General features: G+C 41.8%; 1 protein-coding gene across 1 annotated transcript in view; it reads right to left on the bottom strand.

Annotated features, from left to right (window-relative positions):
• The window catches only part of sdk1a (sidekick cell adhesion molecule 1a), a 513,213-nt gene that overhangs the window by 83,091 nt on the left and 409,873 nt on the right, over positions 1-20,249 (bottom strand). The window contains 4 exon segments of the mRNA XM_055651028.1: positions 3,099-3,249; positions 10,325-10,434; positions 14,755-14,876; positions 16,817-17,008. Coding sequence (XP_055507003.1) covers positions 3,099-3,249; positions 10,325-10,434; positions 14,755-14,876; positions 16,817-17,008 — 575 coding nt within the window.

Raw genomic sequence — 20,249 nt, 5'->3', positions numbered from 1 at the left:
TAGTGGCAGGCCAGAACAATCCACAGCCACAAAACCCCTCTGAATATCCTTGATATGACCCAATACATCATCTGTCCTTTCCCTCCACACATGCTGCCTGTCATGCTGAGTTCCTCCAGCACTTTGTGTTTTGCTCAGGATTCCAGCATCTACAGTTTCTTGCGCCTCCTCTGAAAAAATTATAAATTCTCTTTCTTGCAAGCGGTTCTACATTCTCCATTCAGATGAATAGAGAATGTGGGACTCACTGTCACAGACGGCTGTGGAGACCAAGTCAATGGACACTTTTAAAGCGGAGATTGGCTGATTCTTGATTAGTATGGGTGTCAGGGTTTATGGGGAGAGGTCAGGAGAATGGGATTGAGAGAGAAAGATAGATCTGCCATGATTGTATGACGGAGTAGACTTGATGGGCCGAATGGCCTAATTCTGCTAATTTAATTTATGAATTCATGAATGAGGTGTGAATCCAGTGAATACAGTCCCAGGCATAAGCCTGCAAAGGATCTGAGGACAGAGTTTGCAGCATAAATCCATATTCTTCCAAATGTACCTCCCGCAAATTCAGAAGCGTTATCTCATTTACGTTTAAGAAAAGAGAAACATTTCTTTTCTTAAAAGAAACATGTGAATGGATGGTTTTGTTTAAGAAAAAACTGCAGATGCTGGAAAAATCGTAGGTAGATAAAAAAGCTGGAGATAACTCAGCGGGTGAGACAGCATCTATGGAGCGAAGGAATAGGATAGGTTTAGAGTAGTTCTTAACCTGGGAGTCGGGACCACCATGGTGGCTCATTTGGGGCTTTACCGGGGGACATGAAGGAGTCATAAATAACACATCCATTTGTTGAGCCCGTTTTTAGGAACCTAACAAAGGTACATACATACCACATACAGTATTTTGTTTGCGTATGCGCGTACGTGTGCCAAAAAGGTTAACAACCACTGGTTTAGAGGGATATGGGCCACGTGCATGGATAGTATAGATTTAGAGGGATATGGGATTAAAAACAAACAGGCGGGACTAGTGTAGATGGGACATGTTGGCCAATGTTGACCTGTATCCATGCTGTAAGACTCTATGATTCTATGACATTGGGTTGGATGCTCCTATCCCTTTAAAGCAGCACTGCCAGCAAAACCCTTCAAAATCCTAGCCATTCTGTGGCCCTATGCAACACCTTTTAGCTTTAACAAAAACATATGGATAAAAATATTGCAACTTCGATTGTTCCAAAATCTGTTAAATGATCTCAGAAATTTTGATTTAGAAGTGCGGAAAATTGATTTGCATCCAAAGCAGAACAGAATGTATTAATCTATTTTAGATAACAAAATGTTTCCATATCGAACTCTAGGAAACATTTAGAAATTTGATTAGTAAGGTTTGAGAGAGCAAATCCATACGACTCTGAAAACTTTCATTTAGAACAGCTTGCTGCAAAATCAGTAAAAGAAAACCTGCATTGAAAACATTCTGAGCAACTGCAAATTACAGATGACAGCCTTACTGCAAACCATAAAGGAAGTTCTGATAGATTGTAATATGTTGTTGATGGGGATGACTGAGTGACTGGTGACAGAAAAGGCTGTTGTCACTCACACGATAATTATATGTGATCATATTTTTTTATTCTCTTTTGCCTATCCAGAAATATCCAAAAGGTCAATCATAATAGCACTAAATTCTTACAGTCTTCGAACTTACAAAGAAATCCCATCGGGTTAAAGAGGGAACTGCAGATGCTGGAGAATCGAAGGTTACACAGAAAAGCTGGAGAAACTCAGCGGGTGCAGCAGCATCTATGGAGCGAAGGAAATAGGCAACGTTTCGGGCCGAAACCCTTCTTCAGACTGATCAGGGGTGGGGGTGGGTGGGGACAAGAAAGGAAAAGGAGGAGTAGCCGGAAGGCTGGAGGGTGGGAGGAGACAGCAGGGGAGCTGAGGAAGGGGAGGAGACAGCAAGGACTAACAGAATTGGGAGAAGTCGATGTTCATGCCCCCCGGGATGCAGACTAAACGGAATAATCTTCTGATTTCAGCTGTATCATCCTTGTACCAAAGATAGACACAAAAAGCTGGAGTAACTCGGCAGGCCAGACAGCATCTCTGGAGGAATGGAATAGGTGATGTTTCGGGTCGAGACTCTTCTTCAGGCCGAGTCAGGGGAAGGGGAAACGAGAGATATAGATGGTGATATAGAGAGATATAGAACAAATGAATGAAAGTAACGGTGGTAAAGGAGACAGGCCACTGTTCGCTGTGGTCTAGGTAAAAACGAGTTACAGACAATGAGACTCAACAAGACCACTTTGAAGCTGGTACAACAACTTGTGTGGGGGAGGGACGGAGAGAGAGGGTTGCAAGGGTTACTTGAAGATAGAAAATCAATATTCATACTGCTGGGTTGTAATCTGCATCCTTGTACTAAATGCATTTGGGTAAATATGTTCAGAAAGACATCGCTTTCTTTCAACTTCATCTTCCACTATTCAAACATGTTCATACATGAGTTATACAATTATCTGCATTAAATTTTTATCTTCCATTATTATTCTTACTTTAACAGTTAGCTCAACTCATCTTATAATTTCTGTGCAACACACTCTGATTAAATGCCTCCTAGATCAAATTTGCAAGCGGCATTGATCTACTATGAACATTTTTTAAATCTACGTTGTTACTGTAAATTAAATCTGTATTTGCTGTATTTTTAACGCCATTTTCTGGGACATCACACCTGCCCGAACAAAGTGCCTCTTAAAAGGGAACTTTCATCAGTTGTGAATACACCAGGAACTGCTGATGCAGGTTAACAAAAAAAGACACAAAGTGCTGAAGTAACTCAGCAGGTTAGGCAGCATCTCCAAAGAACACGACCAGATGATTTTTCGTCTCTGAAGAAATTGAAAAATGTCACCCATCCATGTTCTCCAAAGATGCTGCCTGACCTGACCTGCTGAGTTATTCCGGCACTCTGTGTCTGTGTTTTCCATCCGTTGTGACTTATTCTGTGACTATTGTCACTTATAGATAGCATAATTCTCATATCTATTAATATTTTTTTCTTCACCAATTAACACTATATTTTCACTTACCACCCAACGGACCCATACGCTTGTCTCACTTGCTGTTCGCACTGTGATGCTAGCTGGTGCTACATCAGGTGGAGCTTGCAGAGTCTGTATCACACGGGAAGGCCAACTTACAGGACTGGAGCCCACAATGTTAATCTGCTTTATTCGAAACCTAATGACAAAATAACGATGTACATTTAACAGAAGAATTAAATTCATTGTTCAGTTAAATCAAATATAATCTTTATAATTCTAGCATGAGTAGAAATGCCATATTTCCCATTAGCCAGGTGGTCAGGCATATTACACAAGCTTATTAAATTTGATAGCTCATTCAACATTTGAAATGAGAGCAAAAATTCAAATAAGCAGCATATCTTTTACTCAAGGCCACCACTGACATGATATGTTTGTGCGTGGTTACTGGTACTGTGCTTTACAGATCTGTAGGCACATTAACAATGCATGTGCAGACACACAATGAATTCTGAAGTCTCAGCTGCAGCGTTGCAGGGAGCTGCAGAGTTGATGCCAAACACTAAAGCAGCTGCAACAAATAAATGAAAAACACTGAGCATTAAGTAACTCTCTTTTTTCATTCCTTTTCCATCTCCTCCCACAGGCAAAGGTTGATGATGTGATACAATTTCACAAATGTCAGCAGCTTTTTCCCAAACCTTGTCTGGTCGGTTCCCATTGATGAGGTAATTAAAGTGTCAGCAAACATTTTCTATAACTGACCACAAACCACTTTTGGAAAACAAGCTCTCCGTCACTGACCTCATTCTACTAATAGTGGGGTTTTGGCTACTATTCCGCATCATAAGAACCAAACATAAAGAGAAAACCACTGGCCCCTCATGCCTACTTCATTATTCAATATGATCACGGCAGATGTTTCAGCTCTGCACCATTTTCCCCACACTAGAATACGTGTAATTAGGAGCAGGAGTCGGCCACTCGGCCTTTCAAATCAGTCCTGCCATTCAATATGACGTGGCTGATCCATGCTTGTACTTGTATCCCTATTCTGTAACACACTCCTACCGCATACTGTATAAGTCCTGTGGAGGAAGGAAATGCAGATGCTGGTTATACACCGAAGATAGACACAAAATGTTGGAGTAACTCAGTGAGATGCTGCCTGTCCTGCTGAGATACCCCAACATTTTGTGTCTATCTTTGCTGTATAAGTCCTGCCTGGTTTGTCTTCCCAAAGTCACTTATCCTATTTGCCATTCCTTGGACCACTTCCCTTGTTGATCCAGATCCTTTTGTGAACTTAGATAGCCTTCCCCACTGTCTACTACACCACAAATGTTGGTGTAATCTGCAAATTTACTAACCACGCTAACGACATTGTCATCTAAATCTAATGGACCCAGCCGAGCACCAGAATAACGCCCTCCAATTGGAACAACAACACTGCACTACTATCTTCTGACATCCTGCAACAAGGTCATTTTGAATCCAGTTGGCAAACTCACCGTGGATCCCACATGATCTAACCTCCGAGTCTGGTCTACCATGTTGGACCTTGTCAAAGGCCTTGTGTAAGTCCGTATATACACCATGCACTCCCTTGCCCTCGTCAATCCTTGCGGTGACCTCTTCAAAAAAACTCAGTCAAATTGGTGAGATGTTTCCCCACACACAAAGCTGTGCCGAATCAATCCTTTAATATAGAAATGCTGGTAGATCCTGTCCCTCAAAATCCTCAATCTCAATACATTCCATCTGCCACTTTGTTGCCCATTCATTAACCCATCTCTGCTCTTCGAAAGACTCTTTGCATTCTCCTTACAATGAACATTACCAACCAGCTCTTTATCATTGCTAAACATGGATGTACTGAACTTTGTCCTCTCATCCAAATCAGTGCCGTTGATTGTGAACAGCAAAAGCTACACTGCTGCCCATCAACATGAAAATGCCAGTGTATTATTTTGCAGGTTGCTTTATTTTCATTCTTGGTCCATGCCGATTCCACCCAATCCTATCACTGTATACATGTCCTGCTAATACCGCCCTAGTAAGAGATTCTGGGTTCTTTTCTAATGTTGTGGACAGACTAACTGATCCCATTTCCTTTTTCTTGCATTTCTTACAAAGTGTGATTACATTTGTAATCGTTCAATCTTTAGGAACAATTTCAGAAACCATGGAATTTTACAAGATGACAACTGAGGCATTCACTCTTTCCACAGCCAGCTCTTTCAAAACCTTTCACCAGAGCATGCTCTTTATTGTGTCAGTCCCATTAATTTCTCCAAAATTATTGCTTATTTCTTTTAATTCCTCATTCACTTTAGATCTGGCAATTCACACCATTTGGTGAAGGGTCCCAACCCAAAACGTTGCCTGTCCATTCACTCCACAGATGCTGTTTGCCCACTGAGTTGCTTCAGTACTTTGCTCAAGATTCCAGCGTCTATAGTTCCTTGTGTTTCCAAATCTCACTACTTACCTGACATCTTGTATCTTCCTCCATGAAGACAGAAACAATATATTTATTTAATTTATTTTTCAATTCCCAATTCCCCAATATAATTTCTCCAGTCTCTGATTTCAAGGGATCCAACTTAACCCTTGCCAATATTTTCCTTCCTAAGTACCTGTCAAAGATGTTGCAGTATCGTCTGTTTTTGTTTCTCACTAGATGACACTCTTGTTCTACTTTGTCTTATCCTAGAGACATTCAGATTTAGAAACAAGCCACCATGATGTCAGCACACAACAGGAAAGTGTTAGTGCTCTGTATATCACAGTATCTTGTGAATTTACCCGTAAAGCTATCTTTATGTTCCTGTTAAACATTGCAAAATAAAAAGTGACTTGTCTATTTTTGAATCACAAAATGATGCAAGGCGGTCAGGGATCCAAAAGGCATGGGTGTGATAGTTGGTGGCCTGGTGTGTTGGGAAGAGAAATAGTGCAAATGTGTGTTAAAATGGCCAGGAAGATCAGGAGATACAAATTACTACTGGAATCTGGAGTAAAAAACAAACTGCCAAGAGGAACTCAGCGGCTAGTTGGCGTTTCTGACTATTACTCAATGAAAGGAAAATAAAGTTTGCCGATTCATAAATCCATTGTTTCGTTCAAGGTTTTAAAAAATGCACTTGATATTATTCAAATAGTGATCTTTTTTGACACAAAGAATATTTTGAAGATTTCTCCAAAATGAAGCCTAGGTTGTGATGAGATAAATCAGTCAGGTGAATAGTACATTCAATTTTCTTTTTAACTCGAGTAAGTTCTCACATTACTTGGCAGTAAAATGATCTATGTTTGCCATGGAGCAGTGCATAAGAGTTCACCACACCACAGATATACTTACCTATGATGTTTATGCAGGTACAAATGTAAAGCCAATCCAGGGCTTATCTTAGGGCAAAGTGTTGGCTTGACTTGGGGTTTTTTTTGTCTGTGATGTTCATTAAATGGAATTTTTAACATGGGTTTAATAACTGGATCTATTTTATTCTGTTATGTTTACTGTTCACATGATAATGGCTCTTCCAGTCATGTGTTCAATCTGTCAAACTAGCTTACTCTCAGATATTCCTGATCAATCATGGCTGTATCAAACATATTAGATTTAACATGGCAACATCTGAAAAATGCTGCAGGAATTATGTATTTATATGTCTTGTATGAAACTTTACTTGATTTTTGTTTGAAATGAACAGGTCTGACAGGTCCATTACCCACAGGGATAAAGTCATTTTTTTGGAGTTTGATAGGACTTTGTTTCTGCTGCATTTGAAGTATCGTGTGCAGGCTTTGGAGAGAGTGTAGGAAATTTAACAGATTGTGCCTGGATTAGAGAGTTTAAGTTAAAAGAAAAAAATGGACAAATTTGGATAGTTTTCCCTGGAAAGCCATATAGTGAAGCCATATAGAAGTATATAAAGGCATAAATAAGATGGTTATAATTTTCTCCCAGGGCGGATATGTCAAAGACTAAAATGAGAGAGGCAACGTTTAAAGGAGATGTGTGGGGCAAGTTTTTTTTACACAGATGGGTGGTGCGTGTATGGAACAAGCTGCCAGAGGAGGTAGGCGAGGCTGGGGTTATCCCAATGTTTAAGAAACAGTTAGACAGGTACATGGATAGGACAAGTTTGGAGGGATATGGACCAAGTGCAGACAGGTGGGATTAGTGTAGCTGGGACATGTTGGCCGGCGTGGGCAAGTTGGGCCGAAGGTCCTGTTTCCAAACAGTATCAGTCTATGACTATGAGATAGCGCTGGATACATGGAATGCACTGCTAGGTTGGTGGCGGAGGCAGATAGGATAGTGGTATTTTAGAGGATTTCAGCAGGCATGTGGATATGCCAGGAGTGGAGGAATAATAATCACGCTCAGGCGGGGGAGATTAGTATAACATGGCATCATGTTCAGCACAGACATTGTAGGCCGAAGGGCTTGTTCCTGTGCTGTAACTGTTCTATGTTCCATATTAAAAACTAGCTCTTCACTATACCTCTATACTTGCAAGAATAATAAACCAAATTGTTGCTTGGATTTTACTTTTTGTTTTAAGATTTTCGCTACGTAAATTTTTTTTTCAACCACTATCAAAAATATCCAATAATATGGCTTTAAGACTTCCAAGACCACCACCACACCACAGCGGTGATGGATGGGATGAAGACAGCAAGTTTGTTTTTCCCTTCTCATAATTAAAGCCTACTCCAGCTTCAATGATGCAACATTATTTAATTAGAAGTCTAACATATTTAGCAGCAAGTAATTTCAATTTGCTACAATTGATTGCATTCTGTGCACTAGTAAAAGTCATTTGCCTGGAAATTTATCTCCAGTCTGCAGAGCTCAGTGTGCCTCGTGGAATGATAGCACAGTGTACTGTGCAGAGAATGCACCACAGTGTATTGCTAGGGATTGCGTGGTACACTCTGCCACAAGATGTTGCCACAATTATAAAGAGTGTTTAGCCAGTATCATTGAATTCTTCTGTCACAATAAAACATCACATCAATGTACAGCACAAACAGGGAGATTGCAAGACCACCCACATAACAAGGGCTTACATCAGAGACTGCGGATACTGAACCTAGAGCAGAAAAACAGTGCTGGAGGAAGTTTATTTTAAATGGATTGACAATGTTTTTGTCTAGACCCTTCAGATTGATGGAGTAGAGGGGAGAGTAGAGGGGAGATAGCAGGCAGAGAGAGGGAAGGGGAAGGGGTGGGGCAAAAGCTAGCAAGTGATAGGTGGATCCCCGGGAGGAGGGTTTATTTGGCAGATGAATGGGGTGGGAGGGGGGAAAGGAAAGGGTGGGGATAGTCAACGAGGCTTGAGAAGCCAAAAGAGGGCAGATAATGGAATCTGATGAGGAAGGAAGATGGGAAGTGGAATGTAGAAACAGAAGGATAGAAGGGAACTGGGGAAGGAGGGGGGTGGGGGTGGTTTCAAAAATGGTAAGGAAGGGTGAGCACTTAAGGTATGGAGGTGCGACTGGTAGTGGGATTGTTTATAATAAATCTACCAGATTAATCTTGCAAGTGTACACGTTCTGCCTTAGCTTTGATCTGGCACGAATAGCAACCCCGCCAACAATCTGTCTGTTTTTTCGTCTTTTAAATTTTTTTTAGTCTGTGTAAATGTTCACTGGTTTGTTTTATGTGGGGGAGGGGGAGGGGGAGGGGGAAACTTTTTTTCAGTTTCTTACCTTGCCGGAGATGCGATTGTTTTCCGGGTCGCATCTCCGGTTGCTCTGCGGCCTAACAACGTGGAGCTGCAGCCCTCCTCGGACTGAGTTTGTGTCACACCGCGGGGCGTGGACTTAACATCGGTGCCGATACCTTGCCTGGGATCGCTCCAACCATGCCCTGGCGTGAAGGACCCGACCGCCTGCTATGGGAGTCAAGATCGTCCCGTCAACGGAGGCCTCAAGGCCCTCAACCACGGGAGAGCATAAAGGGGAAGAGATTTTAACTTTTTTGCGCCTTCCACCACAATGAGGAATGTGGAGGAGTCACTGTGGTGGATGCTTACATTAAAATGTATTTGGTGTGTTCCGTTGCTTTTTATTTGTATGACTGACTTGGCAAATTAAATTCCTCGTATGTTGCAAAACATTCTTGGCTAATAAAGTATTATTGTGATTGTGTTTGTTCAACAAATCATACATTATTTTTTATGACATTTTTTTAAGGACTCGACAACATCCCCTAGTGATACTCAGCTCTGAGTGGGAAAAAGAACGCTTCATTGAAAAGCTATCTCAGTGCCACGACAGAGGAAAACCTCCCATCAGGCAAGAGGTACAGAGGTTTGGAAACGCATACCTCCAATACACATACTCCAGTACCTCCAACAAACGTGTACACAGTTTCTTCCCAGCTGTTATCAGGCAACTGAACCATCCTATCACCAACTAGAGAGCGGTCCTGACTTGCAATGTACCTCATTGATAACCCTTGGACTATCTTTAAACAGACGTTACTGTACTTTACCTTGCACTAAACGCAATTCCGTTCATCCTGTGGACGGCTCAATTGTAATCATGTACGTACAGTCTTTCCACTGACTGGTTAGCACGCAGCAAAAAAAAGCTTTTTGCTGCACCTCAGTACACATGACAATAAACTAAACTAAACTAGAGAATCTACTGAAAGTTAATGGGTAAAGCTGCATCTTTATTACTGTACAAAGTTAGTAGTTGCCTTGGGATTATCAAAGAAAGTCAGCATCTGAGGAGACGATGTTTTGGGTTGTGACATAAAAGTTTTAAGTCTGATTCTATGCTAATCCTTTGGAAATATTGAGAGAACATGTTCTACTCTGTTGAAGTTTTGTGACTTTAAAATGAAGAAATTGCTAGCATCAGTTTAAGCACTAGGCAGCGAGACAGAGAAAAGTTCTCTCAGCATTCTCTCACAAGCTATTCTTAACCTTAGTTTCCAAAGAGCATTCTCGATTACACTGGGGTGAGTCTACGGACCGGGTGGAACAGTCAATGTAATCTTAAATCGCACATATGCTGGTCATTAGTTTGGGGCTGGCCTCATGTGGAAGTCTTAATGCCTGAGGTAGCTTCATCCTTTCGAGTCTGGAACACATCAAAAACTAAATGCCAAAGATAAAATAACAGCGTTTTTATATCCCCTGTTCTTTGAATCATTCTTCACAGACTTTACATAAAAATCAATTAAAATGGCATGACTGCGATTCATATTGTGAAAATCGAGATAGCGGTATTGCTCTCTGTCTCACCTGTAGTATGTGTAAGGAATCAGATTTGGGACGTCCAATACTTGGACATTTGGTTCATTCGCCACTTCATAGAGTAAAACCCACTCTTCATCCTCTCCTGTCATTTCAATCTGAGGACAGAAATATTTAACTGTGGATGCTTAGAGATACAATCCATTCTATTAGGAAGGATACATTGTACAATTTATTGACCAACAATACAAAAATAGGCAATGTGAATCCATCTATATTCAATGTTAACATTTTAATACAAATGTGTTTCTGCATATGAAATATATTTAAAGAATTATAAGCTTTTTAAGCTACTCTAATCAATGTCTAGAAAGGTCATAAACAGATAGAGAAGATAACATAGTAATCACGATAGAATTCAAAATTAATTATTATTTTAAAAGACTCCTGGACAGATATATGGATAGGAAGTGTTTCGAAGGCTGTGGGCCAAACGCAGGCAAATGGATAAGCTAACTATGCCAACTTGGTCAGCTTGTGGAACATGGGCTGAAGGGCCTATTTCCGTGATCTTTAGAAATCCTTTCCAAAACTACTTGACCTCGTTATAGCTTTTCTCGTTTGTCAAAAGACTTCTAAAGACCACAGTTGTGTCGACAGATCGACGTGACTTTACTTTCTCCTCCGTGTCAACCTGCTCCATTCTACTAATCCAAGCTTCGGGCAGGCAGGGTGGTGTTGGAAAATTGGCTAGGCATTTTAATTTTTGCTAGCTGTGTGTAATTAAGCTGCAAAATATACATGTGTAAGAACAACACTTCAAATGTAAACCAAATGAACTGCTTTGTGACATTTGTAGGATATGATAGCTACTACATAAATGATAGTTTTTGAGCAAAAAACAAATGCTGGAGGAACTCAGCAGCATCTGTGAAGGAAATAGACAGGCCACGTGTTATCAATCCGAAGAAGGGTCCTGACCCGATACATCGTCCATTCCCTCCACAGATGCTGCCTGATCTGTTGAGTTCTTCCAGACTTTTGTGTTTTTGCTCAAGATTGCAACATCTGTAATTTCTGGCAACATCTAATACTAACTCTTTCTTTCTTATGAAACTTTATGTGAGGAGTACTATATACATGTAAAGTTGCTTCCGTTGATCCGGCTGAAGTTATTTATATGGAGAAAAAACTTTGCAAGTGAGAGTAAATTCATCAAATGAAAAATTGCAATTAAACCAAATGACTCCTGACCTGGGAGGAAATACAAACGCCAGGAGTCTTTCCAAACTGCAATGCAGCTGAGAAATTCAGCTCAGCAGCATGTGGTAGCGTCTGGTTCCCACTGAAGCTGGACACTGGCATCGTGTTCAAATGCTAATCATAACCATGAATCACAGCTTGAAGCTTATCTCTTTTTTTAAGTAAAGGATTGCCTAATGCAAGGCTATTCCTAAAAGGTTGATAATTATGAAAAACATCCTTCCTTTAAAGCAGTTTTTATTAAGCAGATTTTCTCTCCATGGGTTCAGTGGAAATTTTTATGATTGGTTTATTGTATTTTAACGTTGTGTTTTACCTGCTTTTAACTATTTATACTGTTCCATCAGGGACTGGATTGTTTTTAGTGTTATTATGTGTGTAATGTTTTAAATTTCATGTGCAATGCTCCGCTATTCCCTGGGAAACGTCTTTTCATTTTGCACTGTACAACTGTTGCTTGCAAGATGACAATAAAGGTTGATTGATTGAAATATGTAGCATGCAGCATCATGAGAGGGGCTAAGATTAAAGGAGATGTGCGGAGCAAGTTGTTTAAAAAACAAGGTGGTGGTTGTGTGGAACGTGCTGCCAAGGCCGGTGCTGAAGGAAGATAGAACAATGGCTTTTAAGAGATTTTTAGATGGGCACATGGAGATGCAGGGATATGGATCATGTGCAGGCGGTGGAGATTAGTTCAGCTTGGCATCATGTTTGACACGGACATTGTGGGCAGAAGGGCCTGTTCCTGTGCTGTGCTTGTCTATGGGCAAACCTGGTTATTTGTGTATACATAGAGATATGACAAAAATCTTAAAAATATAATAAATAAATATACAGCTGGGAATCAGTGATGAAGCTTTCGTGCTGTTTACCTAAAACAATTAGGCTATATATATTTTTGAAACACTACTTGTTGATGCCTGTGAATTCATCTTCATTCTTATGCTAAATATTGCTTGAAACGAAAATGTAAAGCACAAAGCAACCAGTTATTAAAGGAAATGCATTGAGATTCAAAATTTAACATTTTATTCCCATTTTATCCAAAGCAGGACGGGGAATGGCAAATACATCTTAAATCCAAGAAAGGGAGACCCGGAAGCGAAAGTGGAAATGGATGAGTCAGGTATAATGATGATATTTATGTTTTTTTATATGTACACTAGACCAAGTGGAACCCATTGGGTCAGAAGGGAAACCTGTTCCCCCAACGCAATATTCCTCCACGCACCCATAGCCCCCATGGGAGGCGTGGTCCCCAAACGTAACCCGTTCCCCAATGTAAGATTCCACATTCCCCTGCCTCCCCCAGCACTGGACTTTAAAACAAAATCCAATTGCACTTCCGCTGCCTCCCCCAACACTTCCAAATCCAATTCCCCAGGCCCCTCCCCCTCCTGTGCTGCCAGGACCACGACTAAGTGTTCTATGATGGCAACATTATTCAAAATGTCAGGTGGAGGACTGTGAGATTCCATTCAGGTAAAAACTTGGTGGAAGCACAGAGTGTTCTTGGATTGCAACTTTGTATGGACGTTTGTTGCAAGCTGGGGCAGCAAGGATTTAACAGTAAAAATCTTTTTAAAGTTGGCTTTTTTGAACCTGTAAATATCAATAACTTGTGAAATATAACAAGAAATCTGGAGGAAACTTGACAAGGCGACGACGGGAAAAAGCTGAGTAATGTTGAGTAACAAAAACTTTAGCGCTACCGTGTATCGTTTTGGCGTAGATACAATCACAATCACAGGCAAACACACATATAGAAACAAGACGAGACTTTTAATAGTATACTAGACCAAGGGCAGACCCATTGGGTCTGCTCCCCCAACGCAGCTGTTCCCTACCCGTAGCCCCCACGGGAGACGTGGTCCTCCAACTCAAGTGGCTCAGGAATGAGCAGTGCGGCTGGTTTTAAATGGTGTCTTTGAGGCGAGATGCGGGCGCCAGCAGCTGTTATGGTCGCTGGCCAGCAGGAGGCGACAAAATGAGTGAGTGGGGGGGGGGGGGGGGGAGAAGGATTTAATGAAAAATGTGGACATAAACATAACGAAATCTAATGAGGAGTGGATAGTTAGAATGAAAAGTGAAATGTCTACCGAAATGGCTGCTTCTATGGGTGAGAAGCCAGTTTATTTTTGAAATATTGCGGGGTGGGGACGGGGAGAAGGATTTGATTAAAAACGTGTACTTAAACACGACGAAATGTAATGAGGAGTGGATACTTAGAAAGAAAAGTGAAATCTCTACCGAAATGGAAAAGATCTCGGCGATTGTGCGTCTGGATTCGGCGTGGCAAGGAATCAAAGGAAGAAATGCAGCCGGCAGCCGTACATGTAAATGGATCCATTCCGATTGGACATCTGCGAGCATCGGCCATTCCGATTGGACATCTGCGAGTATTGGGCATTGTGACATCACACGATGGAACAAATCAAAAGGCAGAAAGGCAGCCGGACGGCAGGCGGCAGCCACAGAGTTTTATATAATAATAGATAGATAGATGAATGGATAGGAAAGGTTTGGAGGGATATAGGTGAAACCCAGGTAAATGGGACTAGCTTAGATGGGGCATCTTGGTCGACATGGATGAGTTGGTCTGAAGGGCTTGTTTCTGTGTTATATGATTGAATAACTCTTAAGGGATTGCAAATTCTAGAATCTTGAGCAGGAAAAAAAATGCTGGAAGACCTCTGCAGGTCAGGCAACATTTGTGGAGGAATAGGACAGGCGGTGTTTTGAGTTAGGACCCTTCTTTTCCCTTCTCGTCTGAAGATGGGACTCGACCAGAAATGCAATCCGTCCATTTCTGTCTACAGATGCTGCCTGCCCTGCCGAGTTCTTCCAGCATTTTGCTTTTAGCTTAAATCTAAGAAAGATGGCTTCCTAAAACCAAAGTCCCCCCAAAAAAAGAGAGACGTTTACTTAATGTGGCTTACACATCAGTTTTACAATAGGTCAAAGCAAAACAGTTCTTTATTATAATCATGTAGATCCACCAGACAGTTTAGAAAACTCAGTTTGTACATTTGGGCAGCTTACAATTACTGCAAACACAATAAAAAGTGAAATCTTATCAATGGCCAGATAGTACACTGTTCTGCTCAGTTTCCATTAATTTTCTTGACAGAGAAGTGATGGATTTGGTACAATGGCTGAAAAGCTACAGAAGATTTGTATGTTTTGCATAGTACAATTTAAAAGATGCCAAATACCTGTCCTTCCACTATCCATTTTGAGATGGACGTTTTCCCATCAAATCCTGGCTGAAACTGCAGCGTGACCGATCGAGGACTGATATTTGAGATCACAAGATTAGATGGTGCACCCGGGAGCTCTGAAAAAGAGTTAAATTTAATATACAGGATCATTCCTTTTCTTCTCCTTTCATATTGAACATTGATGAAAAGACTAACAGATTATTGCATTAATGAAAGCAACAAAACATAGAAATTGTTGCTGCTCGCACCATGTTTTGTGCATTAAGCAATTCAATTCTAATTTTAAAACATCAATTGCAAAGTAAATTGTGGACATACTCGGATTTTCTTTCTGGGTTTTACCCGAGACTCTCATGCCAACACAAGAACAAGTCTCAGCATATGGAGTGGCATCAATGGAGTACAACCTAAGTTTGGATATTGCATTGAAGGTGGTCCATTTGAGGCATGCTTATTTGAGCTTCTTCTTAACAAGAAGTGCACCAGCATAAGTTCTCTTTCAGCTCAGTGAACGTTCTGGCATTTCTTCCCTGGGCCCATCAAAACAGCACCACTTCCCCATTGTCACCTTTACTCAACATTGCCCCCACTATACCCGCACTGATCTATAGGCAAAATGCACCCCCCCGCCCCACACACACACGCCCCTGTCTGATCAGCTGCCTGGTTTTCCCATCTCCCAAAGCTAACCTCTCTGCTGCCTCACTTGAACTTTGCTGACCCAACAATGTGCTGACAAAACTGCTCCTACGCTGCCGCCTTCACTTTACCCTGGCAACTGACTGCAAGCTCCCCAAAATTCCCATTATGACAGCCTTAACTGGCCCTCTGGTCCTGAATTTCTGCTCAGGCACATTCAGATCTTCTCTCAAATTTCCCCAAGAAACCTCGTAACCTCTATATTTCTCCCATGCAATAATAATTTCTCTTCCCCAACCCCTAGTTTGCCCCTCCAAAGCCTTTGCATCAGAGACCAAGACTTATCTTTGACAGTGCAAGGCCCATTCGCTGCACTTGGGCCTCTCAAGGGGTCTCAGATGCTGCTGAATTTTTCAGCAGCAGGGTCTTGATTAGTAAAGAGTGCTAAGGGTTATGGGGAGAAGGCAGGAGAATGAGGTTGAGAAGGCAGCACCGTGGCATAGTGGAGTTGCTGCCTTGCAGCGCTAGAGACCTGAGTTTGATCCTGACTATGGGTGCTGTCTGTGAAGAGTTTGTGCATTCTCCTTTTGACGGTATGGATTTTCCTCCCACAACCCCCAAAGACGTGCAGGTTTGTAGGTTGATTGGCTTTGGTAGGTTGTAAAACTGTCCCTAGTGTTTGTAGGTTGGTATACGGGGTGCTTGCTAGTCGGCGCAAACTTGGTGGGTCGAAGGGCCTGTTTCCACGCTGTATCTCTAAAGTCTAATGGGGAAGATAGATCATCCATGATTGAATGGTGCAGTAGACTCGATGGGCCAAATAGCCTAATTCTGCTCCAATTACATGAACTTAAAATGTTCACCTCCTCCATTAATGCTTTTACAGAAAACATTCAATGTTCTGTCTCTTAAGTAGGAAACCTGTCAGCTTTGCACTGTAACTCCATCTTCCATTTGAAACATTTAACAGCAGAGCAGGTAGACAAAAGTGCTGGAGAAACTCAGCGGTTGCAGCAGCATCTATGGAGCGAAGGAAATAGGCAACGTTTCGGGCCAAAACCCTTCTTCAGACTGATGTAGGGTGGGTGGGGTAGAAGAAAGGAGAAAGGAAGAGGAGGAGCCCGAGTGCTGAGGGAGAGCTGAACGGGAGGAGACAGCAAGGGCTACCGGAAATTGGAGGTCAATGTTTATGCCGCTAGGGTGCAGACTGCCCAAGCGGAATATGAGGTGCTGCTCCTCCAATTTCCGGTGGTGCTCACTCTGGCCATGGAGAAGGCCCAGGACAGAAAGGTCAGATTCGGAATGGGAGGAGGAGGGAACAGCAGAGCACTTGTTCTTATGTGTTAACAAATCTTAACCTATGGAACGAGTTACGGTACGGAGCTATAACCATCACTATACCAAGGAGATCTCTCACCTGGGGGCACACCAGATGAGATGGTGGATATCGTCATTGCCCCACTTCCAGCTGCTGTCATGGCTGCTACCTCAATGGTGTAGATGGTAAGGGAGGTCAGCCCCGTTATCTTGTATTCCAGCGTTGTGCTCGACAACTTGCGGCTCAAGCGACTATCATTTCTGTTAAACACTCCCCAAGAAACCTCGTAACCTATATAGGGTAAAGATTTTCAAAAGCATTAATCCTTGTCTTTACTTTAGAAGTACATTCATCTCATGTTAAAATTCATCCTCCGTCAGTGACACCACTGTCAGCCTAATACCAGCCTTCCGATATAATATAAAGTGGCGCAAATCAATGTGGAGAAATGAATCTAATGATAATGGAAAATATAAGTTTCCGATGTAGAAACAAGGAACTGCAGTTGCTGGTTTGTGAAAATCGACACAAAGTACTACAGGTCAGGCAGCATCTCTGGATAGATGATATTTCAGGTCAGGAACCCTCTTCAGACTGAAACATCAACCTGTCCATTCCCCCACAGATGCTGCCTGTCACTGAGTTCCTCCAGGACTTTTTGCCAAAAACACATGTGTTCCTTTGGTCCAGAACATATTGGTCAACTGGTCAAGCTCGTCCCCCACAGAGCGTGCCTGACTGACCTGTGGACAAAGCTGATCCTCTAGAATACTCCGGTATCAAAGGCTCGTCGGTGCCAATGGGCTTTGAATTATTTTGAAAGCCCTTTGATGATATTCCAAAATACTTCAAAAAGGCATACATTAAAAAATAACTAGAAATCCCTTAATATCTTTAAGATAAATTGAACACATGATGACAGTAAGTAAACCTCTTAAATGCACTCAGTTTCACTGTTCGAGACTCAGCTGATAAGTCAGTGTCCTGTCACTGGTCTCAATACCGAACCCTGCTGTAAAGAAGAACTCAGTTGAGTTGGCATCTGACCTCCATGTGCTAACACACATATAAAACATGGAACAGTACTGCACAGGAACAGGCTCGTTGGCCACAATATCTGCACCGAACATGATGCCAAGACTAAATTTTATATGGCATTAAATAATCCAAATCCTTCCATTCCCTGCATATCTGTGCCTATCCACATGTATCTTAAACACCACTATCATACCTGCCTCGACGACCTCCACCGGCACCCACCACCCTCTGTGCAAAAAAACTTGCCCTGAAAATCTCGTTTAAAATTTGTTGATTCATAAGGACAGAAAAAAAAGTTTTTTCTTTGCAGATAGACACAAAATAATGGAGTAACTCAGCGGGACAGGCAGCATCTCTGGAGAGAAGGAATGGGTGACGCTTCGGGTCGAGACCCTTCTTCATACCCAAAACATCACCTATTCCTTTTCTCCAGAGATGCTGCCCGTCCCGCTGAGTTAAACTAGCATCTGCAGTTCCTTCCTATACATTGTGTGTTCTTTGTTGGCATGAGAAGACAAACTGAGAGCGGAGTAGCACAGTGGGCCAATGAAGTCAGAGAAAAACTAAGCAGGGAGGAGGATGGAGCTGGCTGCTTCCTACTGAACCGCTGCAGTCAGGACAATCCTGCCCACTGATTTGAAAACTCATTTTTTGATCTTATTGTTTATCTATTTGTGCAAGCTTTAATTCCTTTGCCTGTCGTTTCTCATGTGGCTGAGCAATCCGCCCCATCAAACTTCCCCTTTCATTTACATCTAGACTAGCTAGATTTGAAGAAAAAGTTAGATATAGCTCAGATATAGCTTAAGGAATCAAGGGATATGGGGTAAAAGTAGGAACGGGGTCCTGATTTTAGATGATCAGTTATGGTTCGAAGGGCCGAATGGCCTACTCCTGCAACTATTTTTCAATGTTTCTATCTCATGGTAAAGTATTTCCAGTTATGATTTAAAATGTTTTAACTTCACCAGAATATCCAGGGTTTCTCTCAAGGTTTCAGCATAAAGATAAATTCTGTTTTTACATCCTACATTTCTGAAGGAGGTGCATGCAAGCAGAACAAAAAAGGGTAATGAGACCGTCGGCACTGTGTGTGGCGGACTACACTAAGCTCTGCACACTGACGTGCAAGGACAAAGCAGAGTAAATATTGGAACCATATAATTATTTGCTTGAAGGAAATATTGCTGAAAAATAATGCGCAGAACATTGTATTATTGCCCTGGGGTACATTGGCTTGCTGGAGTACTTTACATACAGGAAAAATCAGGCAGATGGTGGGGTGGGAATGGGTGGGGAAGAAATCTCACATCTTGAAGAAAATCCATCAGTTTACAAGGATGAAGCATCAGGTGGCCTCCTCCAAGGATATGCGCTGCCAATTTCAATCTTTTTTTAATGTGCTGTGCTAGGCATCCCATACACCCAGGCACTTGAAAGGAAGATTCAGTCAAAAAAACATGTTTATAAATGATCTTTAGTATTTCTTTAAGGGCTTCAGATGCAGTGTTTAGGTACAAAGAAGGGTTGTCTCTTAATTTACCACCCAGAGAGCACAGAGCTCAAGTGAAAATTGTTGAGTCAGTTACCGAAACTAGAGGATAAATGCTGCATTTGGCCCTTGGCCAAACATCTGCTGTTTATGGCAACCGATAAACATCTGAGAGAATTAAGTTAGAGGTATGTTTTCTCTGTTGACGGCTACAGTTTGGATGTTATAATGAAATGGGTCTGAGGGTGCATGCTTTGATCTTTTAACAGTCTGTGTTAAACTGTTTAGAAATGGCAGGAGACTCAGACACAACATGTGGAGGTAATGATTATGAATTGTGATATCAGAATGTTTAGGCTTGTTGCTCAACGGAAAACAGAAGGAACATTAGAAAGCAGTCAATCTTTATATGTAGGCACAAGAGACTGCAGATGCTGGAACTTGCAGCAAAGAAATAGCTGCTGGTGCTTGTCAGTGGGTCAGGCAGCAAGGAAATGCCTCTTATGGAGGCCAGATGAAGGGTCTTGACCTGAAACGCTGACTGTCCATTCCATTATGCCAATGTTGCCGGACCTGCTGAGTTCCTCAAGAAGCTCACCAACCTGTTGTGTCTCAGTTTCTGACACCAAATGTCAGTAACCTTAAATTAATGGTTTAAATTACATGTTTGATGAGTTTTATGGAACAAATAACAGAATACACTTAGAAAATCATTCCATTTTCTTATAAGGAAAGAAAACAATAAAAATAGTGCACTAATACTTTAGTTTAGTTTAGACATACAGTGCGGAAACAGGCCCTTCAGCCCACCGAGTCTGTGCCGACCAGCGATCCCCGCTCATTAACCCTATTCTACACACATAAGGATACTTTGCAATTTTACCAAGCCGATTGACCTACAAACCTGTACGCCTTTGGAGTGCGGTAGGAAACCGGAGCAGCTGGAGGAAACCCACGCAGGTCACGGGGAGAACGTAGACAGCACCCGTACACCCGTACTCA

Source organism: Leucoraja erinacea, chromosome 20 (assembly GCF_028641065.1).
Source record: "Leucoraja erinacea ecotype New England chromosome 20, Leri_hhj_1, whole genome shotgun sequence".
Lineage (NCBI taxonomy): Eukaryota > Metazoa > Chordata > Chondrichthyes > Rajiformes > Rajidae > Leucoraja > Leucoraja erinaceus.
This window is presented reverse-complemented; position numbering and strand designations above follow the sequence as displayed.